Source organism: Physeter macrocephalus, chromosome 21 (genome assembly GCF_002837175.3).
Source record: "Physeter macrocephalus isolate SW-GA chromosome 21, ASM283717v5, whole genome shotgun sequence".
NCBI lineage: Eukaryota > Metazoa > Chordata > Mammalia > Artiodactyla > Physeteridae > Physeter > Physeter macrocephalus.
This window is the reverse complement of record NC_041234.1, coordinates 101,659,398-101,681,455: the sequence shown is the minus strand read 5'-3', so window position 1 is coordinate 101,681,455 and position 22,058 is coordinate 101,659,398. Positions and strand designations below refer to the sequence as shown.

The 22,058-nt window shown below is 44.0% G+C and overlaps 1 protein-coding gene across 1 annotated transcript in view; it reads left to right on the top strand.

The window, feature by feature from the left end:
* ZDHHC9 (zinc finger DHHC-type palmitoyltransferase 9) overlaps positions 1 to 12,818 on the top strand; it is a 31,214-nt gene extending 18,396 nt beyond the window's left edge. Inside the window, exons 4-9 of the mRNA XM_007103035.4 lie at positions 2,388 to 2,525; positions 3,467 to 3,515; positions 4,288 to 4,390; positions 6,030 to 6,133; positions 6,538 to 6,634; positions 11,677 to 12,818. Coding sequence (XP_007103097.2) covers positions 2,388 to 2,525; positions 3,467 to 3,515; positions 4,288 to 4,390; positions 6,030 to 6,133; positions 6,538 to 6,634; positions 11,677 to 11,793 — 608 coding nt within the window. The 3' untranslated portion in view covers positions 11,794 to 12,818. The remainder of the gene's footprint in view (positions 1 to 2,387; positions 2,526 to 3,466; positions 3,516 to 4,287; positions 4,391 to 6,029; positions 6,134 to 6,537; positions 6,635 to 11,676) is intronic.
* The last annotated feature ends 9,240 nt before the right edge of the window (positions 12,819 to 22,058 follow it).

Here is a 22,058-nt window from a genome sequence, read left to right as displayed (position 1 = left end):
TAATAAATGTTTTTTGAATATATTATTTTAATGACTGCATAATCCATCATATGGCTATATTCTAGTTTATTTAGGTGGTCTCCTATCAGTAGATATTATTCACGATCCTGTTTTATTCATTATTATAAAACTGCAATCAAAATTATTAAATTTTAAAAATTATTAAATTTAAGGATGTGGCGAAATTGGAACCTTCATACATTGCTGGTGGGAATGTAAAATGGTGCAGCTGCTGTGGAGAACATTTTGGCAGTTCTTCAGAAAGTTAACATAGAATTATATGACCCAGCAATTCCACTCTTGGGTATATACCTGTATTATCCAGTGTGCTCGGGCTTCCAACAAAATACCACAGACTGAGTAGCTTAAATAACAGAAATTTAATTTCTCATAGTGCTGGAGGTTAGAAGTCCAAAATCACAGTGCTGACTGGGTTGATTTCTGGTGAGGCTTGCAGGTGGCCACCTTCTTGCCGTGTCCTCACATGGCCTTTTCTCTGTGCTCCGCACTTCTGGTATCTCTTCCTTTTCTTCTTATAAGGATACCAGTTGTATTGGATTAGGGCCCCACCCTTATGACCTCATTTAACTTTAGTTACCTCCTTAGAGGCCCTATCTACAAATACAGTCACACTGGGGTTAGGGCTTCAACATATGAATTTTAGGGGGGACACAGTTCTGTCCATAACAATACCAAAAAAGAATTGAAAACAGGAACTCAAACGTACTTGTACATCAGCGTTCACGTCAGCACTGTTCATGATAGCCAAAAGATGGAGACAATCCAAGCGGTGGTTTGGGGGTGATGAAAATTTTTGGAAATAGGTAGTTGTGATGGTTGTACAACGTTGTGAATGTACTTAATGCCAGTGAATTTTACACTTAAAATTGGTTAAAATGGCAAATTGTATGTTTTATATATTTTACCACAATAAAAAATTTAATAAAAAAGTATTGAACTTAAATTTCTGTGCACATCTCTATTTCCTTATGAGAAATTATTAAAAATGGATTTATTCTGCTGAAAGGGTGTGAGCATTATTAAGGCTCTTGATACATATGGGCAAATTGCTTTCCAGAAAGGTTCTCTCAATTTGTACTTCCACAAACAGTATATTAGAGTGTACATTTTACCGTGTTCTCACTAGCACTGAATATTATTTTTTATATTCTTATTTTGATAGGCAGAAAGTTATCTTATTGTTGTATTAGTATTGCGATGAGTTAGTGAATCTGAAAACGTTTAAATATATGTTTATCTGGTATTTATTAACTGTTTTGCTTTTTGACTATTTTTGAAGGAGTATTTGTATTTTGTTATTGATTTGTAAGGACTTTTCGTAGACTAAGTTACAAAATTCACATACTTTTTCGGGGTTTTTTTCCTCTTTAATTTTCTTTATAGTATTTTTAACATATATGAAATATTTTTTAAAGTGTATGGAGTCAAATCTATTTTTCTTTGTCATCTGTGGTTTTTTTCCATTACTTTTATGCTTAGAAAGTCCTTCTCCATACAGGAGACAAATGTTCACCTATTCTTTATGGTTATTTTAAGGTTTCACTTTGTTTTTACATTTAAGTCTTTAATTCATCTGGAATTAATTTTGGTAAATAGTGTGAGGGGAAAAGATCTAACCTTATTTTCAACGAAGTAACCAATTGTCTCTGAGTTGTTGATGGAATGATACTTCCTTTCTCTACTGGTTTTGAAGCACTACCATTCTCAGGCAGTAAATTTTTATATATTCTGTTTCTGGGTGATTTCCATTCCATTGAGCTATGCCACACCATTTCAGGTATGTAGGTTTATGATTTTTTACTAACTGGAGTTTAAGAAAAACCACACTACTCATTTTTCAAAATTTCCTTGTCTATTTACACCTCTTCATTCTTCCTGCGCTTAGTAGACACACTTACTAAGACTTTTCTTTGGAAAAGCAAGGTCTCTGCTGTTAACTGACAGTGAGGCAGATCACTTAACCCCTCAGTGTCTCAGTTTTCTCATCTGTAAAATGGAGAAAAGAATATCTTCTTTTGCCCAACTTCCAGGATGATTGTAGGGATCAAATGAGATGGCTGTGAAAACATTGTGAAAAAGTGAAAAATAAAAACCAGTGTTGTGTTTTTTTTTTTTTTATTTTGGAAGGAAATAGGGTTTTTTTGGTTTTATTTATTTATTTATTTGAATTTTATTTTATTTATTTTTTTATAAAGCAGGTTCTTATTAGTCATCCATTTTATACACATCAGTGTGTACAAAACCAGTGTTTTTTACAGTTGAAATAGGCAGCGATCCTAGGGGTCTTGGACTTAGGTATTAAGTGGATGGCAGGGTTGTGCTTAGTTTTGGAGGTTTTGGCACTGGACTCTCTCTTTCTCCCGCAGAGCGCTTCGACCATCACTGCCCCTGGGTGGGGAATTGTGTTGGAAAGAGGAACTACCGCTACTTCTACCTCTTCATCCTTTCTCTGTCCCTCCTCACGATCTATGTCTTTGCCTTCAACATCGTCTACGTGGCCCTCAGTGAGTATACAGGGCAGTGTATGTTGCTGGAGTGGTGGGTGGTGGGAGAAGACTTGAGGACAGCTTAGGGGAGTGGTTCCGTATCCTTGTGGGACTTGACCATTGTGAAGGCACCTTAGGACCAGTCAGAAGTGAGCACTACTCTCTGCTCCTGAACAGAGCTCCAAACCTCAGCTCACATCAATTAGGATTTACCGAGTGTGTTGGCCTTCTCAGTGGCCCTCTGCTGGAGACCAGGACCATAATTACTGGTCTGTACCTAGAGTACTGGGCATTTCTGAGGTGATCCCAAAGGTTGGGGATGTATTTTTGGCTGTATGTGTCACCTCTTTTGCCTCATAAGACCTGCACTCGTGTCAGGTGGTAGAAGAGGTTATACCAGAAAAATGTCTTTTAGTGGTTCATGGTCTACTTTGGAAGATAGAAAATATACACCTGTGTGTGTGTGTGTGTGTGCACGTGCACACATACACACACATAAAACAGCCCAAGGGCAGATGGGATGCAGAGTTAAAGGAGTGGTCTCAATCAAGGCAGCTTCCTGGGGAGAGATGAGTCCTGAGCTGGATTTTGAACAGTGAAGAGATATGGATTGATGAAGAGAGAGGATTTTTCTTGGATATTTCTGATTTCTTTCATCTATGAATGAATATCCCCCTCCATGGCCATAGCTGGAGGCTAGGGAAAAGGGAGGGGAGCCAGATGCTTGGCTTGTGGCTGACTCTCTAGTCCAGTGTTGGGTCCTGTATTGAGAAGGTGAACCCTTTAGTCAAGAGGGTACCAGCTTGGAGGTGTGAGTCCCTTGCCTGAATGAGGGCTTATCTCTTGCCGGCTTGTAACAAGGGATAGGGAGGGAAGAAAGTGAGTAGGCACTAGGGTATGTGTGTATTTTTTACTAAAGTTACTAATCTTTCTCTCTACTCCTCCTCCCAATTTCACAGAATCCTTGAAAATTGGCTTCCTGGAGACATTGAAAGAAACTCCTGGAACATATCCTCCCCTGGCAGGATGTCCCTGTGAAGCCCTCTTAAACTACTTTTCAGCATGCTTTCTGCCTGCAGTTCTCCACCATCTCATTTTTCAGACATCAGAGAGTGCCAACATCTAAAATTTTTAAATGTAGCCTTAGTGGTAGCAACTAGAATGGAGGATGGCCAGGGCTTAAAGGGAGATCTTTCCTTCAACTTTGTCTCCACTGCCTCCCTCCCAAGTCCTTCTGATCCCAGGCTCAGCCCTGCCTTCTCTAGTGGGCTATACTTTGCTCTCAATAGACCTCTTGCGTCACTTACTAGAAGTCCCACCTTCCTGTTACAGCTAAGGCTTATTTTGTACAGCAGTTACATTTCTGAAAAGGAGATTCAGATGGCATTTCTAGAAATCACATTCTGGTTTCTTTCCCACCAATTTTTTCGTCTATAAAGTTTATTTTTTCATGTGTTTTCCATTGGCAGTGATGGCCAACATTGTTTAGCTTTGGACCCCTCCTAAATGTCCCCTTCGAAGAGCCAATGATGAATAAACAGACAAACACCTAAATAGACTAGATCTGTTAGAGAGCTACTTGTAGTAAATAAACAGGCATCCTTTACCTTTCATGAGGGATATAGCCAGCAAGTTTAGAATTCACCCGTTGTTATGTATGGGTATATATTTGTGATATATGTTCCAAGGGGTAAAGGTGGTATGACTGGTGTCATGAGTATGGGCTGCGGCATCAAGTCCCCTGGTGTGGCTTCTTCAACATTCCTTAACAACACCTCACTGTTCTAGAAGTACTCATTTGCTTCTTCACACTCTGGTCCGTCGTGGGACTGACTGGATTCCACACTTTCCTCGTGGCTCTCAACCAGACAACCAATGAAGATGTGAGTCAACTTTTCCTCTCCTCATTACATATTCTTCTACCAAAAGCCTATTCTCTAATTACCTGCTGGAGAGCCGAGTCTCCAGGGCCTGGGAGGTTGAGGCAGGCAGAAGCCAGGTGTGGGAGATTGTTAAACCAGGTGTGTAGAAGAAAAAGCAGACTGCTTTGTTTGGAGCTGAATGCCTGTAGGGAATTAGGAAGAAGAGATTGAATGGTTGGGTGAGCACAAGGTCTTCAGCTGTTCATAGGTCCTTAAAAGCTAACTGGTGCCTCTGGGTTTGGAATGGAGAGGGACAGTTGCATTGAATAAGTCCTTGCTTTTAAAAAGTTACCGATTGGGACTTCCCTGGTGGCGCAGTGGTTAAGAATCCGCCTGCCAATGCAGGGGACACCGGTTTGAGCCCTGGTCTGGGAAGATCCCGCATGACGCGGAGCACCTAAGCCCGTGCGCCACAACAACTGAGCCTGCGCTCTAGAGCCCGTGAGCCACAACTACTGAGCCTGCGTGCCGCAGCTCCTGAAGCCTGCACGCCTAGAGCCCGTGCTCTGCAACAAGAGAAGCCACTGCAATGAGAAGCCCGCGCACCGCATCAGAGTGGCCCCCGCTCTCCGCAACTAGAGAAAGCCCGCGCGCAGCAACGAAGACCCAACGTAGCCTAAAATATGAGCCTGCGCCCTAGAGCCCGTGAGCCACAACTACTGAGCCTGCGTGCCGCAGCTCCTGAAGCCTGCACGCCTAGAGCCCGTGCTCTGCAACAAGAGAAGCCACTGCAATGAGAAGCCCGCGCACCGCATCAGAGTGGCCCCCGCTCTCCGCAACTAGAGAAAGCCCGCGCGCAGCAACGAAGACCCAACGTAGCCTAAAATAAATGAATTAAAAACAAAAAGTTACCGATTAATCCATATTCATTGTAGAAAATCAGGAAATACAGATGAGCAAAAGATAGCAAATAAGTCCCTGTAATTTTACCTCCTAGGCATCACCATTGGTAATGGTATGATCTATAGTCTTCTAGACTTGTCTAGACTTGTTCCCATGTTTGTTTATGTGAATATATTATGTATTTTTAAATGGAAATAATACAGAACGCTCAGGTATCTGCTTTTTTACTCTATTGTGAATATTTTTCCGTGGCTATGCATGTATTTCTTTTTTTTTCTGTTGTGGTAAAAGACACATAAAATGCACCATCTTTTTTTTTTTTTTTTGGCTGCACTGGGTCTTCGTTGCTGCGCACGGGCTTTCTCTAGTTGCGGTGAGCAGGGGCTGCTCTTCGTTGCAGTGCGTGGGCTTCTCATTGCGGTGGCTTCTCTTGTTGCGGAGCACGGGCTCTAGGCGCGCGGGCTCAGTAGCTGTGGCGCAGGGGCTTAGTTGCTCCGTGGCATGTGGGATCTTCCTGGACCAGGGATCGAACCCGTGTCCCCTGTAGTGGCAGGCAGATTCTTAACCACTGGACCACCAGGGAAGTCCTTAAAATGTACCATCTTAAACCATTTTTTAAGTTTACAATTCAGTGGTATTAATACATTCACGTTGTGCAACCATCACCACCATCCATCTCCAGAACTTTTTCATCTCCTGTGCTGCATGTATTTCTTCAACATAATGTTTAATGTAAGCCTTGGCTTTTATCTTGCAGATCAAAGGCTCATGGACAGGGAAGAATCGTGTCCAGAATCCCTATAGCCATGGCAATATTGTGAAGAACTGCTGTGAAGTGCTGTGTGGCCCCTTGCCCCCCAGGTACTCAGAGGACTAGAAGATCCTGGAACTCTTGGGACAAGCAGTTTGACCTGATCCTGTCACCTGGTCTGATGCATTCTTCTGAACATGGCCTCTTCGTGTCAAAAGAGGTCTTCCCAGGGATTGTCCCTTGGTGCCATATCTACATGGACCATAGGCTATGGGCTGGTTGTTTTGAAGGGATGACCTTTCATTCTTATTTTATCTGTTTGTTCCCTTGTTAATGTGGTATTCCCTGGTTTGTGGAAGAAAAAGTGAATGGAAGGTAGGAGTTGTGTGCTAGGATCAGACTAGACTGCCAAAGGGCAGGTTTATATTTTCCAGCACACACAGGAAGATTCAGTGGGGTGAGTGGGTGGAGAGGTGGATGCAGAGTGCTTTGTTAACTCTCCTGTCTCCTTCAGTGTGCTGGATCGAAGGGGTATTTTGCCACTGGAGGAAAGTGGAAGTCGACCTCCCAGTACTCAAGAGGCCAGTACCAGCCTCTTGCCTCAGAGCCCAGTAAGTGTTCCTGACTTTTTAAGGCTTTTAGACTTTAAGACTGAGTTGGGGATAGAGGGTGTAGACTAAATTTACACCTTAGAGATATAATTAGGCGATTTTGTGTCCAATCACTCCAGCTTCCCTGTCTCTGCTTCTGCCCTGACATTGCCTTACGATCTTTGTGCCCTTGACATAGATTAAGATCTAGTCATTTCTTCAACATTCTGTGCCAGCCAATGTGCTAGGTGCTAGGGATACACCAGTGAACAAGTCACACGATGCGTCTGCTCTAATGGAGCTCATTGTCTAGTGGGGATGAGAGAAAACAGGTTATTAGTCCATGTAGTGAAAAGTGCCTTGATGAGGGAAGCATAAAATGCTATAGGAGCAATGACAGGGGTCAGGGGGGTGGGTTGGAGTTAGTGGTGTGGTTACCTTGGTAGAAGGAGGCTTCCTCACTGGAATATGCAGATGTGGAAACTCTTCCAGCTATACTGATCACATACGCTTTAATAAAGTATGTTCCTAAAAAGTTATTAGTTGAACTTTCTTTTTTTTGTAATAGCTCTGTTGAGATATAATTCAGATACCATAAAATACCTGTTTAAAATGTAGGATTCACTGGTTTGTAATATGTTCACAGAATTGTGCTATCATCACAACAATCCATTTTAAAACATTTTCATTGCCCCCCCGCAAAAAACCCCTGTACCCATTAGCAGTCACTCTCCCTTTCCCCCCAGTTCCCTCAGCCCCATCCCTAGGGAACTGTTAATCTACTTTCTTTTGCTGTAGGCTTCTTCTGTACATTTCATATAAATAGAATCATATGTGGTCTTTTGTGACTGGCTTCTTTCATTTAGCCTTGTATTTTCAAGGTTCATCTATGTTGTAGCATGTAGCAGTACTTCTTTCCTTTATATGGCTGAATGATATTCTGTTATATAGATAGACTATATTTTATTTATCCAGTCATCAATTGATAGACATTGAGGTTGTTTCCACCTTTTGGTTATTATGAATAATGCTGTAATGAACATGTGTATGCAAGTTTTTACATGGACATATGTTTTCATTTCTCTTGGCTATGTACATGGAATTGAAATTGCTGGGTCATATAGTAACTTTATGTTTAACCTTTTGAGGAACTGCTGTACTGTTTTCCAAAGTGGCTGTACCATTTTTCATCCCCACCAGTCACATATGAGGGTTCCAATTTCTCCATATCCTGGGCAACACTTGTTATTATCATCCAGCAGTTTGATTCTAGCCATCCATCCTAGTGTGTGTGAAGTCGTATCTCACTGTAATCTTGATTTGCATCTCCCTGATGAATAATGATATCGAGCATCTTTTCATGATTTTATTGGCCATTTCTGTATCTTATTTGGAGAAGTGTCTATTCAGATCCTTTGTCAATTTTTAAATTGGGTTGTTTGGGTTTTTTTATTGTTGAGTTGTAAGAGTTCTTAATTCTGTATTGTAAGTCCCTTATCAGAGAAGTGATTTGCAAATATTCTCCCATTCTGTATATTGTATTTTCACTTTCTTGATGGTATCCTTTCGAGCACAAAAGATTTCAATTTTGGGACTTCCCTGGTGGTCCAGTGGTTAAGACTCTGAGCTTCCACTGCATTCAGATCCTTTGTCAATTTTTAAATTGGGTTGTTTGGGTTTTTTTATTGTTGAGTTGTAAGAGTTCTTAATTCTGTATTGTAAGTCCCTTATCAGAGAAGTGATTTGCAAATATTCTCCCATTCTGTATATTGTATTTTCACTTTCTTGATGGTATCCTTTCGAGCACAAAAGATTCCAATTTTGGGACTTCCCTGGTGGTCCAGTGGTTAAGACTCTGAGCTTCCACTGCAGGGGGCACGGGTTCTATCCCTGGTTGGGGAGCTAAGTTTCCACATGCTGCGTGGCACAGCCAAAAAAAAAAAGATTTCAATTTTGATGTAGCCTAATTTGCCTGTTTTGTTGTTGCTTGTGCTTTTGTTGTCAGATCTAAGAAATCATTGCCTAATCCAAGGGCATGAAGGTTTATCCTATTTTCTTCTAAGAGTTTTAGAGTTTTAGCTCTTAAATTTAGGTCTTTGATCCATTTTGAGTTAAGTTTTATATATTGTGTGGGGTAGAGGGTTCAAATTCTTTTTTTAAATTAATTTTATTTATGTATATTTTTGGCTGCATTGGGTCTTCGTTGCTGTGCATGGGCTTTCTCTAGTTGTGGCGAGCAGGGGCTACTCTCCGTTGCGATGTGTGGGCTTCTCACTGCGGTGGCTTCTCTTGTTGCGGAGCACGGGCTCTAGGAGCACGGGCTCTAGGCGCGCGGGCTTCAGTAGTTGTGGTGCACGGGCTTCGTTGCTCTGCAGCATGTGGGATCTTCCCGTACCAGGGCTTGAACCTGTGTCCCCTGCATTGGCAGGCGGATTCTTAACCACTGCGCCACCAGGGAAGTCCCAAATTCTTTCTTTAGCATGTGGATAGCTAGTTGTCTCAGCACAGTTTGTTGAAGATTATTCTTACTCCATTGAATTGTCTTGGCACCCTTGTCAAAAATCAATTGAGCGTAAACATGAGAGTTTGTTTCTGGACTCTCAGTCCTGTTCCACTGATCAATAAATTTATTCTTTTTTTCTTTCTTTTTTAAAAAATGTATTTATTTATTTAATTTTGGCTGAGTTGGGTCTTTGTTGCTGCACGCGGGCTTTCTCTAGTTGCAGTTAGCAGGGGCTTGTCTTCCTTGCGGTGCAAGGACTTCTCACTGTGGTGGCTTCTCTTGCTGCGGAGCATGGGCTCTAGGCATGCAGGCTTCAGTAGTTGTGGCGCACGGGCTTAGTTGCTCTGCAGCATGTGGGATCTTCCCGGACCAGGGCACAAGCTCGTGACCCCTGCATTGGCAGGCGGATTCTTAACCACTGCGCCACCAGGGCAGCCCCAATAAGTTTATTCTTAATTCCAGTATCACACTGTCTGGGTTGCTGTAGCATTGTAGTAAGTTTTGAAATTAGGAGGTGTGAGTCCTCCAAATTTATTCTTTATTCAGTTGTTTTGGCTGTGGTCCCTTGTATTTCCATATGAATCCTAGATTCAGCTTGTCAATTTCTGCAAAGATGCCAGGTGGAATTTTGATGGGGATTGCATTGAATCTATAGATCAACTGGGGGAGTATTATCATCCTAACAAGATTAAGTCTCCTGAGCCATTAACACAGGGGCTGTCTTTTCATTTATTCAGGTCTTTTTAAATTTCTTTCAACAATGTTTTGTAGTTTTCAGAGTATAAGTTTTACACTTCTTTTGTTACACTTATTCATAAGCATTTTATTCTTTTTGATGTTATTATGAATGAAATTATTTCGGATTGTTCATTGGGAGTATATAGAAATACAATTTTTTTTTTGGTGGTACGCGGGCCTCTCACTGCTGCGGCCTCTCCCGTTGCGGAGCACAGGCTCCGGACGCGCAGGCTCAGCGACCATGGCCCACGGGCCCAGCCGCTCCGCGGCATGTGGGATCCTCCCGGACCGGGGCACAAACCCGCGTTGCCTGCGTCGGCAGGCGGACTCTCAACCACTGCGCCACCAGGGAAGCCCCACAATTAGTTTTTTTTGTATATTGATTCTGTATACTGAAACCTTGCTAAACTTTTCTTTATTAGTTCTAATAGATTTTTAGTAGGCTTGAACTTTCTCTTAAAATCAAATTCTCCTGGAATTCCCTGGCGGTCCAGTGGTGAGGACTTAGCACTTTCACTGCCATGGGCCGGGGTTCAATCCCTGGTTGGGGAACTAAGATCCCACAAGCCACGCAGCGTGGCCAAAAAAAAGAAATTGAATCCTACTCTTAGGTGAATGCTATTTGTAAGTTAGATAATTGTTCTCTACTTAGCCTTCCTTAAATTTTTAATTTTCTTTTTTGAAGTACAGCAAACTCATGTTTATATATCATTATCATCATTGGAGATTAAAGCTATGATTATTGAATTTAAAAGATTAAGGAAGATCAGCTTGAGAATTGAATGGATATGATTGAAGACAAAATTAGGGGTTTGGAAGATAGGCAACAAAATGTTGCAGAATTTTACAAAGTTATTAGGATCTTATACATCTGCCAGATTGAAATTCTGGTGGGATGAGGCCAAAGCAGTATTGAGAAGAGGATGCATTTATTAGGAAAATAGGAAATAAGTGAGTCAAATGGACAACCAAAACAATAACAACAACAACAATAATAACAAAAGTAGAAAGAAAAATTTATATCTGCTTTTATCTTTCTTTTCTTTTTTTTTTTTTTTTTTTTTGCTGTACGCGGCCCTCTCACTGTTGTGGCCTCTCCCGCCGCGGAGCACGGGCTCCGGACGCGCAGGCCCAGCGGCCACGGCTCACGGGCCCAGCCGCTCCGTGGCACGTGGGATCCTCCCGGACCGGGGCACGAACCCGCGTGCCCTGCATCGGCAGGCGGACTCTCAACCCCCGTGCCACCAGGGAAGCCCCTATCATTTTGAATATTGTTTTTCTGATGAGTCTGATCTTAAATCATTACAGTATAGGTTAGTGATTCTCAGTTGAATGTGGAGAAGGGTGGTATTTTAGAATCACTCAGGAGGCATTTTCAAACCAGATATACCATCTGAAGATTTTACCACCCCACCCTCTTTGGTTTAGAATCACTGTTCTAGGGAGGTATGTGTTAGGGCCGAAAGAAGATTGAGAACCACTGTGTCAGGCCTTGTTAGACAAGTATGTTATAACATTCTGTTGTGAAGGAGGGAAGGTGGTCTGTGTAATTATTTGTGGTCCCTTTTATTATTATCATGCATAATAATAGAAACATCTGTCCACAACAGACAGTTAAGAATAGAACTCAAATAAACTTCAGTTGCCTTCTGCTGAGAAGACGACAGTCTAGTCTTGGTTCTGAGTTTGGCGTTGGTGGCGGCGTATCTGTAGCATGAGTGTGGTTGATGGGTTCAGAGGAAGAGTTCAGTGTCTATGGCTTATCTCCATTTGGATTTTGAGGGAGAGCTTTGTATTGAATTTGATATCTTTTCCTTCTCAGGCTCCAACAGACCATCTAAGCTCCGATGAGATGCCGGAGGACACCAGCACTCCTGAAGAGATGCCACCCCCAGAGCCCCCAGAGCCCTCACAGGAGGCCACTGAAGCTGAGAAGTAGCCTATCTATGGAAGAGACTTTTGTTGTGTATGATTAGGGCTGTGAGAGATTTAATGGGAGAAGATAACCTGAGACAGAGAGCAAGTAAGCTGTTCCTGTTACTGTTTTTCTTTGGTCTTTATTCACCCAGTTGTAAACTGGCATTTTCTTACTGCGAGCTTTTTTTAATTTCTGGACTCCAAGCAGTTGCAGAAGATGTCAGTCACCTCTGGTAACTGGACAAATGGGTCCCTTGGGCCCTGGCACTGGTTTTCCATGGCCTCAGCCACAGAGGCTCCTTGGACTCCCCTCTCTTCCCAGATCCCAGCTCTCCTGCTTGGGGTCACTGGCCCACTTCTGGGGTAAAGGTTCTTGAGACTGGCTCAGATCCTCTCAGGCTGCTGTACATCATGAGTCCAGGGGCAGTCACGGAGAACTCTGGCCGGGGAATTCTAACTGGATTCTTGAGGCCTTCAGAATGGAGGGGGATGGAGAGTGGGGTTGGAAGAGTCTCCTGGCTACAAAGTGCCAACATTGCCAGCAAATCCTTTCAGGAATGGGGCAGGCAGTTTCCACTTGTATTTATTCGTGCAGCTTCTCCTTTGTCCCCTGTCCACTCTCTAACACCCAAGCCCCACTCTTTTCCAGTGAGGTATATGTAAGTAATTGCAGTATAGATAACAATTCACATTTCTCGTAGACTACCCAGAAACGTTTTAATACCTGTGCCGTTCTCAGTAAGAACTTATGAGATGCCAACGGCACGGCCCCTCGCACTCTCTGTCTCATCTCTCCTCCACTCTCGTTAGCCCCTTTTAATTTGTTTTCCTTTTGACTCTTGTTCCCGTTGGGAGCAGGAACGGCAGTAATAAAAGTCTGCACTTTGGTGGTTCCTTTTCCTCAGAGGAAGCCCGAGTGCTCACTTAAACACTACCCCCTCGGACTCCCTGTGTGAGGCCTGCAGAGGCCCTGTATGCACAAATGGGGAAACTAAGGCACAGAGAGGCTCTCCTCTCCTCTCCTCTCCCCCTATGTCCCCTCAGAAAAGAAAAAAAAACAGGAAAAAAAAAAGGATAACCAGTACTTCCATTAGGCCTCGGCTGAGTGAGGAGGGAAAGCCCTGCACTGCTGCCCTCCTGGGGGACCCACTCCAAGGCCTTGGCCCACCTTGGGCTTGGTAACCACACCGGGGGCTTCCTCCAGGCCCCGCTCTTCCAGCACTTCCACCGGCAGAGTCCCAGAGCCGCTTCACCCTGGGGGTGGGCTGTGGCCCCCAGTCAGCTCTACTCAGGACCTGCTCTATTTCAGGGAAGAAGATTTATGTATTATATGTGGCTATATTTCCTAGAGCACCTGTGTTTTTCTAAGCCAGGGTCCTGTCTGGATGACTTCCGGGGAGGGGGGGGGAGTGTAAACCGAACTTTTAATCTATTTGAAGGCGATTAAACTGTGTCTAATGCAAACTGCCTGCCTCCTCCTTCCCCCTTCCATTTCAAGAACCACCGTGGGGGTGTGAATATCTTTGGGGGGTGGGGTGGGGGTGGGGGTTGAATGGGGTGCTTGTTACTACGCATACTTCCATTTTCCAGGGGGCCCTTGGGTTGGAGAGGTAGCTCCCAAACTCTCCATTGACTTATACTACTTTCTGGGTTGAAGTTTACCTTATTCTGGACTATGAAAAGAGGCCTTTCAAGGCCATGAACAGTGTTAGAAAGATTGGGAGGGTCAGGGGTTATATTAAATTAAGAGAACAAGTCCTTTAATAGAATATTGTTTTTATGCAGGTGGATGCTATGCTGTTAATTGCAAATGAGTCTTTGTTATTAAAGCAGGCTCCTCAGGGCCTCCCCTTGGAAATATTTTGTTAGTGATCTTTTACAAGTGATGGTATATATTTCTCTTTTAATGGTCTGTACTCAAGATTCCTTACCAATTCTTGTCTCGCTCTTCCCAGTTAATCAGAAGTAATGAAATTTGGCCGCTCCTAGCTTTTTCTCTACGTCTTCGTATTTTCTTGTAGCAGGATTTGAGTTTAGCAATCCTTAGAGAGACAGAGAGACAGACTGGGACTCTGACTGGCTCAGATTCCTGTCCTATCTGCCTCTACTTTCTCATTCTTTTTCTGGCTCTCTCAGTTTTGTCCTTGTAGTTAGATTTTAGTTAGTTCAAAATAAGGCCGAGCCTGGAGAGTTGGGAAGATATTAGGTTTTTCCAGTTAACCTGCCACTCAGATGAACCCATTTTTAGTCAGTTCTCAACCCATCCTGTCTTAGCCCATCTCCTCTCTCCTCCCTCAACTTACCGCAACCACTCTTCTGTTGGCCCTTGGGTCAGTTAGAGAAGCTTTCTTTTTCTGAGGTGAAGGGTCAGAATGGAAACCCCTTATCATTAGTGTGAAATGATTTTTTTTAAAGCTTCTGCTTTTCCCTACTCCCTGCCCTTGTTCTTTTCCTATATAAATCTTCTGCATTTAAGACCTTGGCCTGAAGGTCTGTCCCGTTCATACCATGCACCAGCTGGGACTGTTCCTAGTCTGAGTTCTGATCAGAGGGGAGATTGAAGAATTAGTCCCTCCCAGGGGAATAGGCTTTAAATTGTTTGCTCTTTTCAATGGCTGACATTCTTTCCACCTCTCCCCTTCCTCCCCATTCCTTAAGTTTCCTATGCACCCCACTTCCCCAGACCAGGATGGTTGGCATGGATCCAAAACCTCTGGGGGGTTGGTGGAATTTGGCTCTTTGAGGCCTCTTTTTTTTTCTTTCATGTCCCTTTGGCCCTGGGGCCCTGCTTGCCACAGTGGAGAACACCATCTCCCCCTTTGCTTTTTTCACCAGTGGCAGCAGTGGGTTCTAATTCTATAGCAGCTAAAGTCCATTCTTCCTGCCCCGACCTTCCCGCGTTTACCCTTAAGGCCCCTTTTCCTACTGACCAAATCTCTTTACCTTGTTGGGGGAAAAAGAAGTATTTTGTTTTTAAATCTATTTTCTAACTTAAATGCAATTTAATATGTAAATCTCTGCACTTTTGTGTGAGCCTACAAATGTGTATGTGTGCTGGGTTTTTCACTCTCTGGTGTTTCGTAATAAAGAAATCCTTCTTTTCGGGGGGAAGCCAATTAATGAAGGAGACTTGAATGGTTTTAGAAATACAGGGATGTCTGTTTCTTTGTGCTTCTGCCTCATTTCTTTACTTGTGCCTAGCGTGCGTGACCGGACCCCTCCCCCACCTTTTGACCCCCTTCTTTTGAGAGGGCCCTCAGCCTAGTGGGGCAGAGAGAGGGACCTGAACTGTGTGTCTGGTACCCCTCTGGGACCACTTGGATTGGCTCAAGTGGTAACCTAGCAACCTAGCCCCCCTCCCTCTCCCCATAGCCTGGCCCTGTTAGTCCTTTTCTTCTAGCTCAGTTCATTTTGTACCCCTTGAGGCTTGGGGCCAGGCTAGGGAAAATCACCAAGGGATCACAGTAATTTTTTTTTTTAGTGATAATTTGCTCTTGTGCCTTGGTGATACTAAAGAAGACCAGTACTTCCAATAATTCAAAGAGCATTTGTGTCAGTTTTGAGAATACGTTCTAGGAATTGCTTGCTGTTCTTCATCAGTGGGTTTTAGAAACAGTATCAAAGGCTAGAACTGCAAATATCAGTTAGTTTTAAAGGATGCAAGCCCAACTCACAAAAAAGGGAGTCATTGTGGATTTCATGTTTTGGATAAATATGAAAGGGGAATGGAAACTAACATATTTTTATAGTTTTAATATCACACACTGAATTTCCAGTAATGCAACAATTGTGTAAATTGAGTGAAGATGGTACTTTATTTTATTCAGAAGTTTACCAAGAGTTGTGACTTTTGAAAACTATGTCGCCGGTAGCAATGCCGTTCATGGATTTTTAAGTTGCCAATACTTAGTCTTCCTTTGTAGCAGCTGCATTCGCAGTGAATCTACATATATAAGTGGAAGCATCTGACTGTTAGATCTTTTAGTGTAGTCTTTTTTTTTTTTTTTTTTTTTTTTTTTGGGGGACAACGGCCCTCTCCCTGTTGGGGCCTCGGCCCAGCCGCTCCGCGGCCTGTGGGATCTTCCCGGACCGGGGCACGAACCCGCGCCCCCCGCATCGGCAGGCGGACTCTCAACCACTGCGCCACCAGGGAAGCCCTTTTAGTATAGTCTTGTGCAGGCATTTGCGTACTGAAATATCTATTATCTGATTATGAATGACTTTCCTTTTATTTCTCCTTTATACTATAGTTAGTGTATTATATTGCTATTCTGGAAATTATGTGTATAAGCAGTTTATATTAACTATGAAATTCATTTCAGGGTGGCAAAGGGTACATTGCAAAATATTGTATATACCGATGGAGGGTTGGGGCTGATAGGGTTGAGAACTGTTGGACTAGATTATCTCAAAGGTCCCTTTCTACCTCTAAATATTTGGAAAATTTAGAAAATCAACAAACACCCCCCATCCCCTTATACCTTTAATGTGGTTTTTAAATTTTAAAAGTAACACATGTTCATCAAATTTAAAAGTAGCACATGTTGAAAATTTTGAAAGTACAGGAAAGTAAGAAGATTGAAAAATCACTCATAAACACATCACCAAATATAATAATCACTGTTAATGTTTTGGTGTATTTCTTTCTGGTCTTTTTTCTGTGCATATATATTTTTGAACATAACTGGAATTCAACTATAAATATAGTTTTGTAATCTTGCTTTTTCTACTTAGCGTTTTCCATATCATTAGAAATTATTTGAAAATACATCTTAATGACTCCATAATATGTGCATAACCTTTTCCCTACTGTCAGACATTTAGGTGTCTCCAATTTTTCATTATTATGAATACTGCTGTGATGAACTTCCTTATATATGGGCATATCTTATTTCCTTAGGATAGATTCCTAGAGGTAGAATTACTGAGTCAAAAGGGAGCGCTCTTTTAAAGGTTCTTGATAAATACGGCCAAATTGCTTTACAGAAAGGCTGTCCCGGTTTGTCCTACCAGCTTTGTATCAGAGAGCCTCCTTCAACACACCTCATTTAAACATTTGGTAATTTAGTAGCTAGCTGTAAACTGGTATCTTGAAGGCTTCATTTCTTTTTTTTTTTTTTTTTTTTTTTTTTTTTGCGGTACGCGGGCCTCTCACTGTTGTGGCCTCTCCTGTGGCGGAGCACAGGCTCCGGACGCGCAGGCTCAGCGGGCATGGCTCAACGGGTCCAGCCGCTCCGTGGCATGTGGGATCTTCCCGGACCGGGGCACGAACCCGCGTCCCCTGCATCGGCAGGCGGACTCTCAACCACTGCGCCACCAGGGAAGCCCGCCTTCATTTCTTAATTTCTGTTTCTTCCGTTAATAATGAGGTTAAACATTTTCCACACCTCCCCTCTGCTTTATGTTTCTTGCTATTTGTATTCTGCGAATTGGCCGTCCAAGTCCTTTATCTTTATTCTGGTATGAGGGGTTTTTCTACTCAATTAATAAATGAAAGCTTGGAGCTCACCCTCCACCATGGGCCAGGAAGTGAAGGGGCCTTGATTTAGAAGTGGTTTTACAACTCTGGAGCACGGCACAGAATTGCCTCCCTAACGTTCCATGTCCCTTCGCTTTCTTCAAGCCCCCCGCCCCACTGCCTTTTCTGCCAGCCGCTGCCCATCTTCAGCTTCTGACTGTTCCAACTTGGCCAAGTGGGTGCTAGTTCTGTGCCCCAGATTAGACACACGGTTGCCATAAAACCTGGCCTCTGCCCGTGGCAGCCCTGAAAGGCAGACACTGATCATGCAGCCCACGCCGCTTGTGCCTGCTCTTCCTCCCTCTCTCATCGGAAAATTAAGTGCAGTGACTTAGCTAAGGACGCATGGACAGTTACTGGCAAAGCAGACGCCAGAATCCACATGTCCTCACTCCCAGTCCAGAGAGTTTTCTGGCGTAACCCCCTGCCCCTCAGTTGAGCAGGTGTAGACAGAGAAAGGAGTTTGAATAATTCCAAGTGTCACTTGAATGAAATGAGCCTTTCCCTCATTTAACATTCAATAAATACTTGTTGAAAACGGACCATGTGCTAGGGTTAACTTTAGGAGCAATTGCATTGCTGACCCCATTTTCTTGTGAGTTGAGAAACAGCAATAATTTTAGGAATATTTTTGCCATTTTGGATGAATTTTACCAATGATCTCTCCCTTTTAGGCATGCAGAGGGCTGACTGTATATAGTCAGACTGATATGGGGGTAGTTGTTGGGTTTTTGTTTTAGACTTAAATCTCTTAAATCTCTCTACAGACCCCTGCACTTAGGTTGAACTGATGTTAGGGTTTCTTTAGCACAGAAAGTCAGGAAGTTGCCTTGCCGAGTTCCCACAGTCAAATCGCCTGTCCCTTTGTAAGGCCATTGCCCTGGTCTCTCTCTGACGCTATCCCTGGCAGGTCCCAGAGGCAATGGTATACAAATGCTGTATTGGTAACTGTGAAGTTCTAGGAAAAGGTGAAGCCTACATATCAAGTGCTATAGAATTCCGTTTATTGACCTTCCTGGAGGAGGAATGTTGGCTGGGTCTAGAGGGGAGGCAGTTCCTTCCCACTTGATTGTGTTGTTGGCTGAATAATATAGAATGTGGCCGACGTTGTATGAGAAGCCAAGGTAGCCTCTATTGTGAAGGAGAGGTGGGAGAGCCACTTCTTTTCCCCAGCTGGGAAACCTCATACCTCATCCTGAATTTCCTGACTTGGGAGGGGGGAAGGTGTTGAACCTCGCTGAGACTACCATGATCAGTGCCCATTTTCCCCTTTAGAAACCTCTTTTAGCTTTTGTTTTAATGCCCTTGTTCTCTAATGGCCCCACCGAGGCCTCCACTTCTGTGAAAAGCCTGGGCGGGGTTTCTATGAGTGAGAGGCAGACCATGCTGCTCTAGAGTTTGGGCGGGAGCAGGAGAGGGAATTTGTGGAGGCGATGGATGGCCGTTTTTTGTAGGGGGGAGGGAGGGAGCTGATCAGGACCTACCTGGGAAAATGAAGGCAAGGAGTGACAGGCAGGGGCGATGGTTTAGCTAGAATGTGCTGATACCCCCAACTGCTTCCCCTGATGGGCTGGGGAGGTATCTCTAATCCTGAACTGGAGAGGAGCTGGCTGGACTCTACACTTTTTCTTTTTGAATCTGGCCTTTATCCTCTTCCTTCTAGCAGCCCATGGATGTCCAGCGGAATTGCCTAAAATAAGTCTGATACCCAGGGCTGATCATCGTACTGTAGGCTGGGCAGAGCTAGGGCTGTCCCAGGCTCTCAGGTGGGCTGTCTCCCCATCACCAGCCTCTCCGGACACCACAGCTGGCACCCTCTACCCTGAATCTTAGCACCCCCTGGGAGCTTTGATATAGCATGTCTCTGCGCTACAGCGGTTAGTCTGCAGACAAGCACATGTCAGCGTGGCCTTTGTGCCCATTCTTGAGCTCAGTACCTTGGAGGTTACAAAAAAGTTAAAAAAAAACCCAGCATTTATTGTCACTATGTGCCAGAAACTTTATACGCTATCTCATTTATTTATCTGATAACCCCAAGAGGTAGGTATTATTAGCTCACTATTCTTTTTTGTTTAATTTTTATTTATTTTAAATTATTTTTAAATTGAGATACAATTAACATATAACATTGTGTAAGTTTAAGGTGTGCAATGTGTTCACTTGATATATTTATACATCGCAATATAGATCATTATTCTTATTTTACAGAAAAGAAATATATGTGTATGTAATTACCTCAAATTCTGTAACTAACTAGTAAGTGGTGGAGCCAGGATTTGAAGACACTTTAGAATGCCAAAGCCTTCGCTCTGGGTCACTACACTAGCTAGGGGTCCAAGGTGAGACCAGCCTTGAAGGGAATGAAATGGAGGTTGCAGGGTGGTGACTTGTTATCATTCATTGAGCGTGAATTTTGTGCTTGACACTGTGCTAAGTATTCTACATACACTAGTTCATTCAATCTGTGTAACAACCCCATGAGGCTAGTACTATTATCCCCACTGTACTGATGTGGAAAGTGAGGCTCAGGGAGGTTAAGTGGCTTGTCCAAAGTGACCCAGCTAGTGAGTGACAGAGCCAAGACTTGAACTCAGGTTGGCCAGAGCTCCTAACTGCTAGTCTTCACCTTCCTGCCCTAGAGGAGCCTCCACTTACTGGAAAGGCCCAAGGGCACAGGAAGAGCCCCATTGCCCTCTTGGACCAGCCCTCCCCCCATCTTCCAAGGGGAGCTAGAGGCTACGGCTCCCTGGGCCTCTGACATCCGAGGCTCGGGTGGGGGTATAGGGTCTCCAGCTGTGAAGACTCAGCCTCATGGACACCAGCCCTTGGTTTGCTGGGCTCAGGGCGCCACTTGGCACCTTCTAGATGTCCGTGGGGCTGGACAGGAGCTTCCAGCAGCCCTGCCTGGACGAGGGGCTGCAGGCTTTGCGCTGCAGACCTACAGAGGCGCTGCCTTCCTCGCCCTCAGGCCCTGGCCTGTAGTCTACATTTCCTCATTGCCCCTCTTCACCGGCCCCTCCCTAAGTCTGGTGATCATTGGAGCCCTTGCACAACTACCTACTTTCAGCCTGTATTCAGCCTACAGACCAAACTGAAGCCCCGTAGCTCTGAGACACACACCCCCCACCCAGGGCAGGGGAGGATTTTAAAACATCATTTTCTCAGTCATTCCTCTTTTTCTGAAATTTTCCTTTCCCCACCTTGGAGCTAATAGATAGGTATTACCCAGGGGGTTTAAAAGGTTTAGGAATCTCCTCTGATGGGCTCCCCTTGGTGTATGTGGATTTTAAGCACTTTGGGTCTTATTCACCCCCACTTCCCATCTTTCCAAAAGCCTGCATCAAAAGGCAGCAGGATCATGACTTTGCTGCTACCGTAAATTGGAGGCTTAGGCCTATTTATTTATTTAGTTTCATTGTTTTCAAAAATTAAAATATTGTTCCTTTTTATAGATATAAAAATAATACTTTTGAAATTCAAATAAGACAAGAATGTATTAAGTGGACACTTCTCTTCCTCGCTCCCCTAATCCCACCCACCCCCTCACAAGATCACTGGTAACCATTTGGTGCAGATTTTTCTGGTCTTTATTCTTGTGTATGTTTCTTCTTCTTAAATAAAAATGGAATCACCCTATAAATAAAGTTTATTACTCACTTTTCCCCCGTGATATTGCACAGACTTCTTTTACAAGAACGTTTGTACGTTATTTGTATAATTTTAAAATTTCAATTTAAACAATAAAACATCACAAAGATTTTCCCCGTGTCATTAAATATTTTTCTACAACGTCATGTTTAATGATACTGTATGAATGAACCATAAGGTATCTAACTAATTTCCCATTTGCGTTGTTTCCAATTTCTTACAACAAAGCTGTCATGAATATCTTTGTCCACATATTTGTGGGTACTCGTGTGGCTCTTCGTAGGGATGGAATCCTGGGAAGGGAATGGCTGGGTCAAAGGGTGTCAGAGGCACATCACAGAGTGATAGACTGCCCTCCGGAAGGCTTGGTGGGGCTCTGAAAGCTTGTTGGGCTCCCCACTCAACATCTTCAACCTGTCTTGAGCCTCAGTTTCCTCCTCTGTAAATTGGGAAGATGATGGTACTACCTCAGGGGGAGGGGATAGCATGAGGATCACAGGAGAGATACATGCAAAGCGCGTGGAGCCCAGCACACGTGTCGCTGCTTACAAAATGACAGCAACTATTCAGTACCACTAGGGCGGTGAGGCCATTTGGGCTGCCCGAAGCCACTAAGGCTAGTGGGACGAGTGCAGCTGAGAACAAAGCTCACACTCCAGTTTGCACTCCCTAGTGCAGTTAATGCCGGAGAAGCAAAGGAAGCCAGGAGACTCCAGTCCACCTCCCAGGAGATGGTGTGGCTTCAGCGGGCACACGGTGGGACCCAGGAAGAGGTGACCTCAGAGGGAAGGTCCTGCTCACTGCAGAGCTCCCTCTCTTGGACAACCCTCGGAGCAGGCCCTTTGTCGCGGGGGGCGGGGGCGGGGGGCAGCGTGGGCAATGAATACTTCTAGGAAGAGGGGAATAGCTACCCCCCACCCTCAGACCCCAGCAAGCTGGTGGCCATGGGAGCCTGAGCTCTGAGGAGGGCTGGTTAGTGGTCAGCAGGGTCAAGGGCACTGAGCATCTTTGGGGAAGGGACAGATGGCCCTGACAGTGGAGGACATTTTGCTGAGTCCAGCTTTGAAGGAGATTGGTCTGTTCCACCTGCCCCCCCAAACGCTCTCTCCATAGGAAAGATA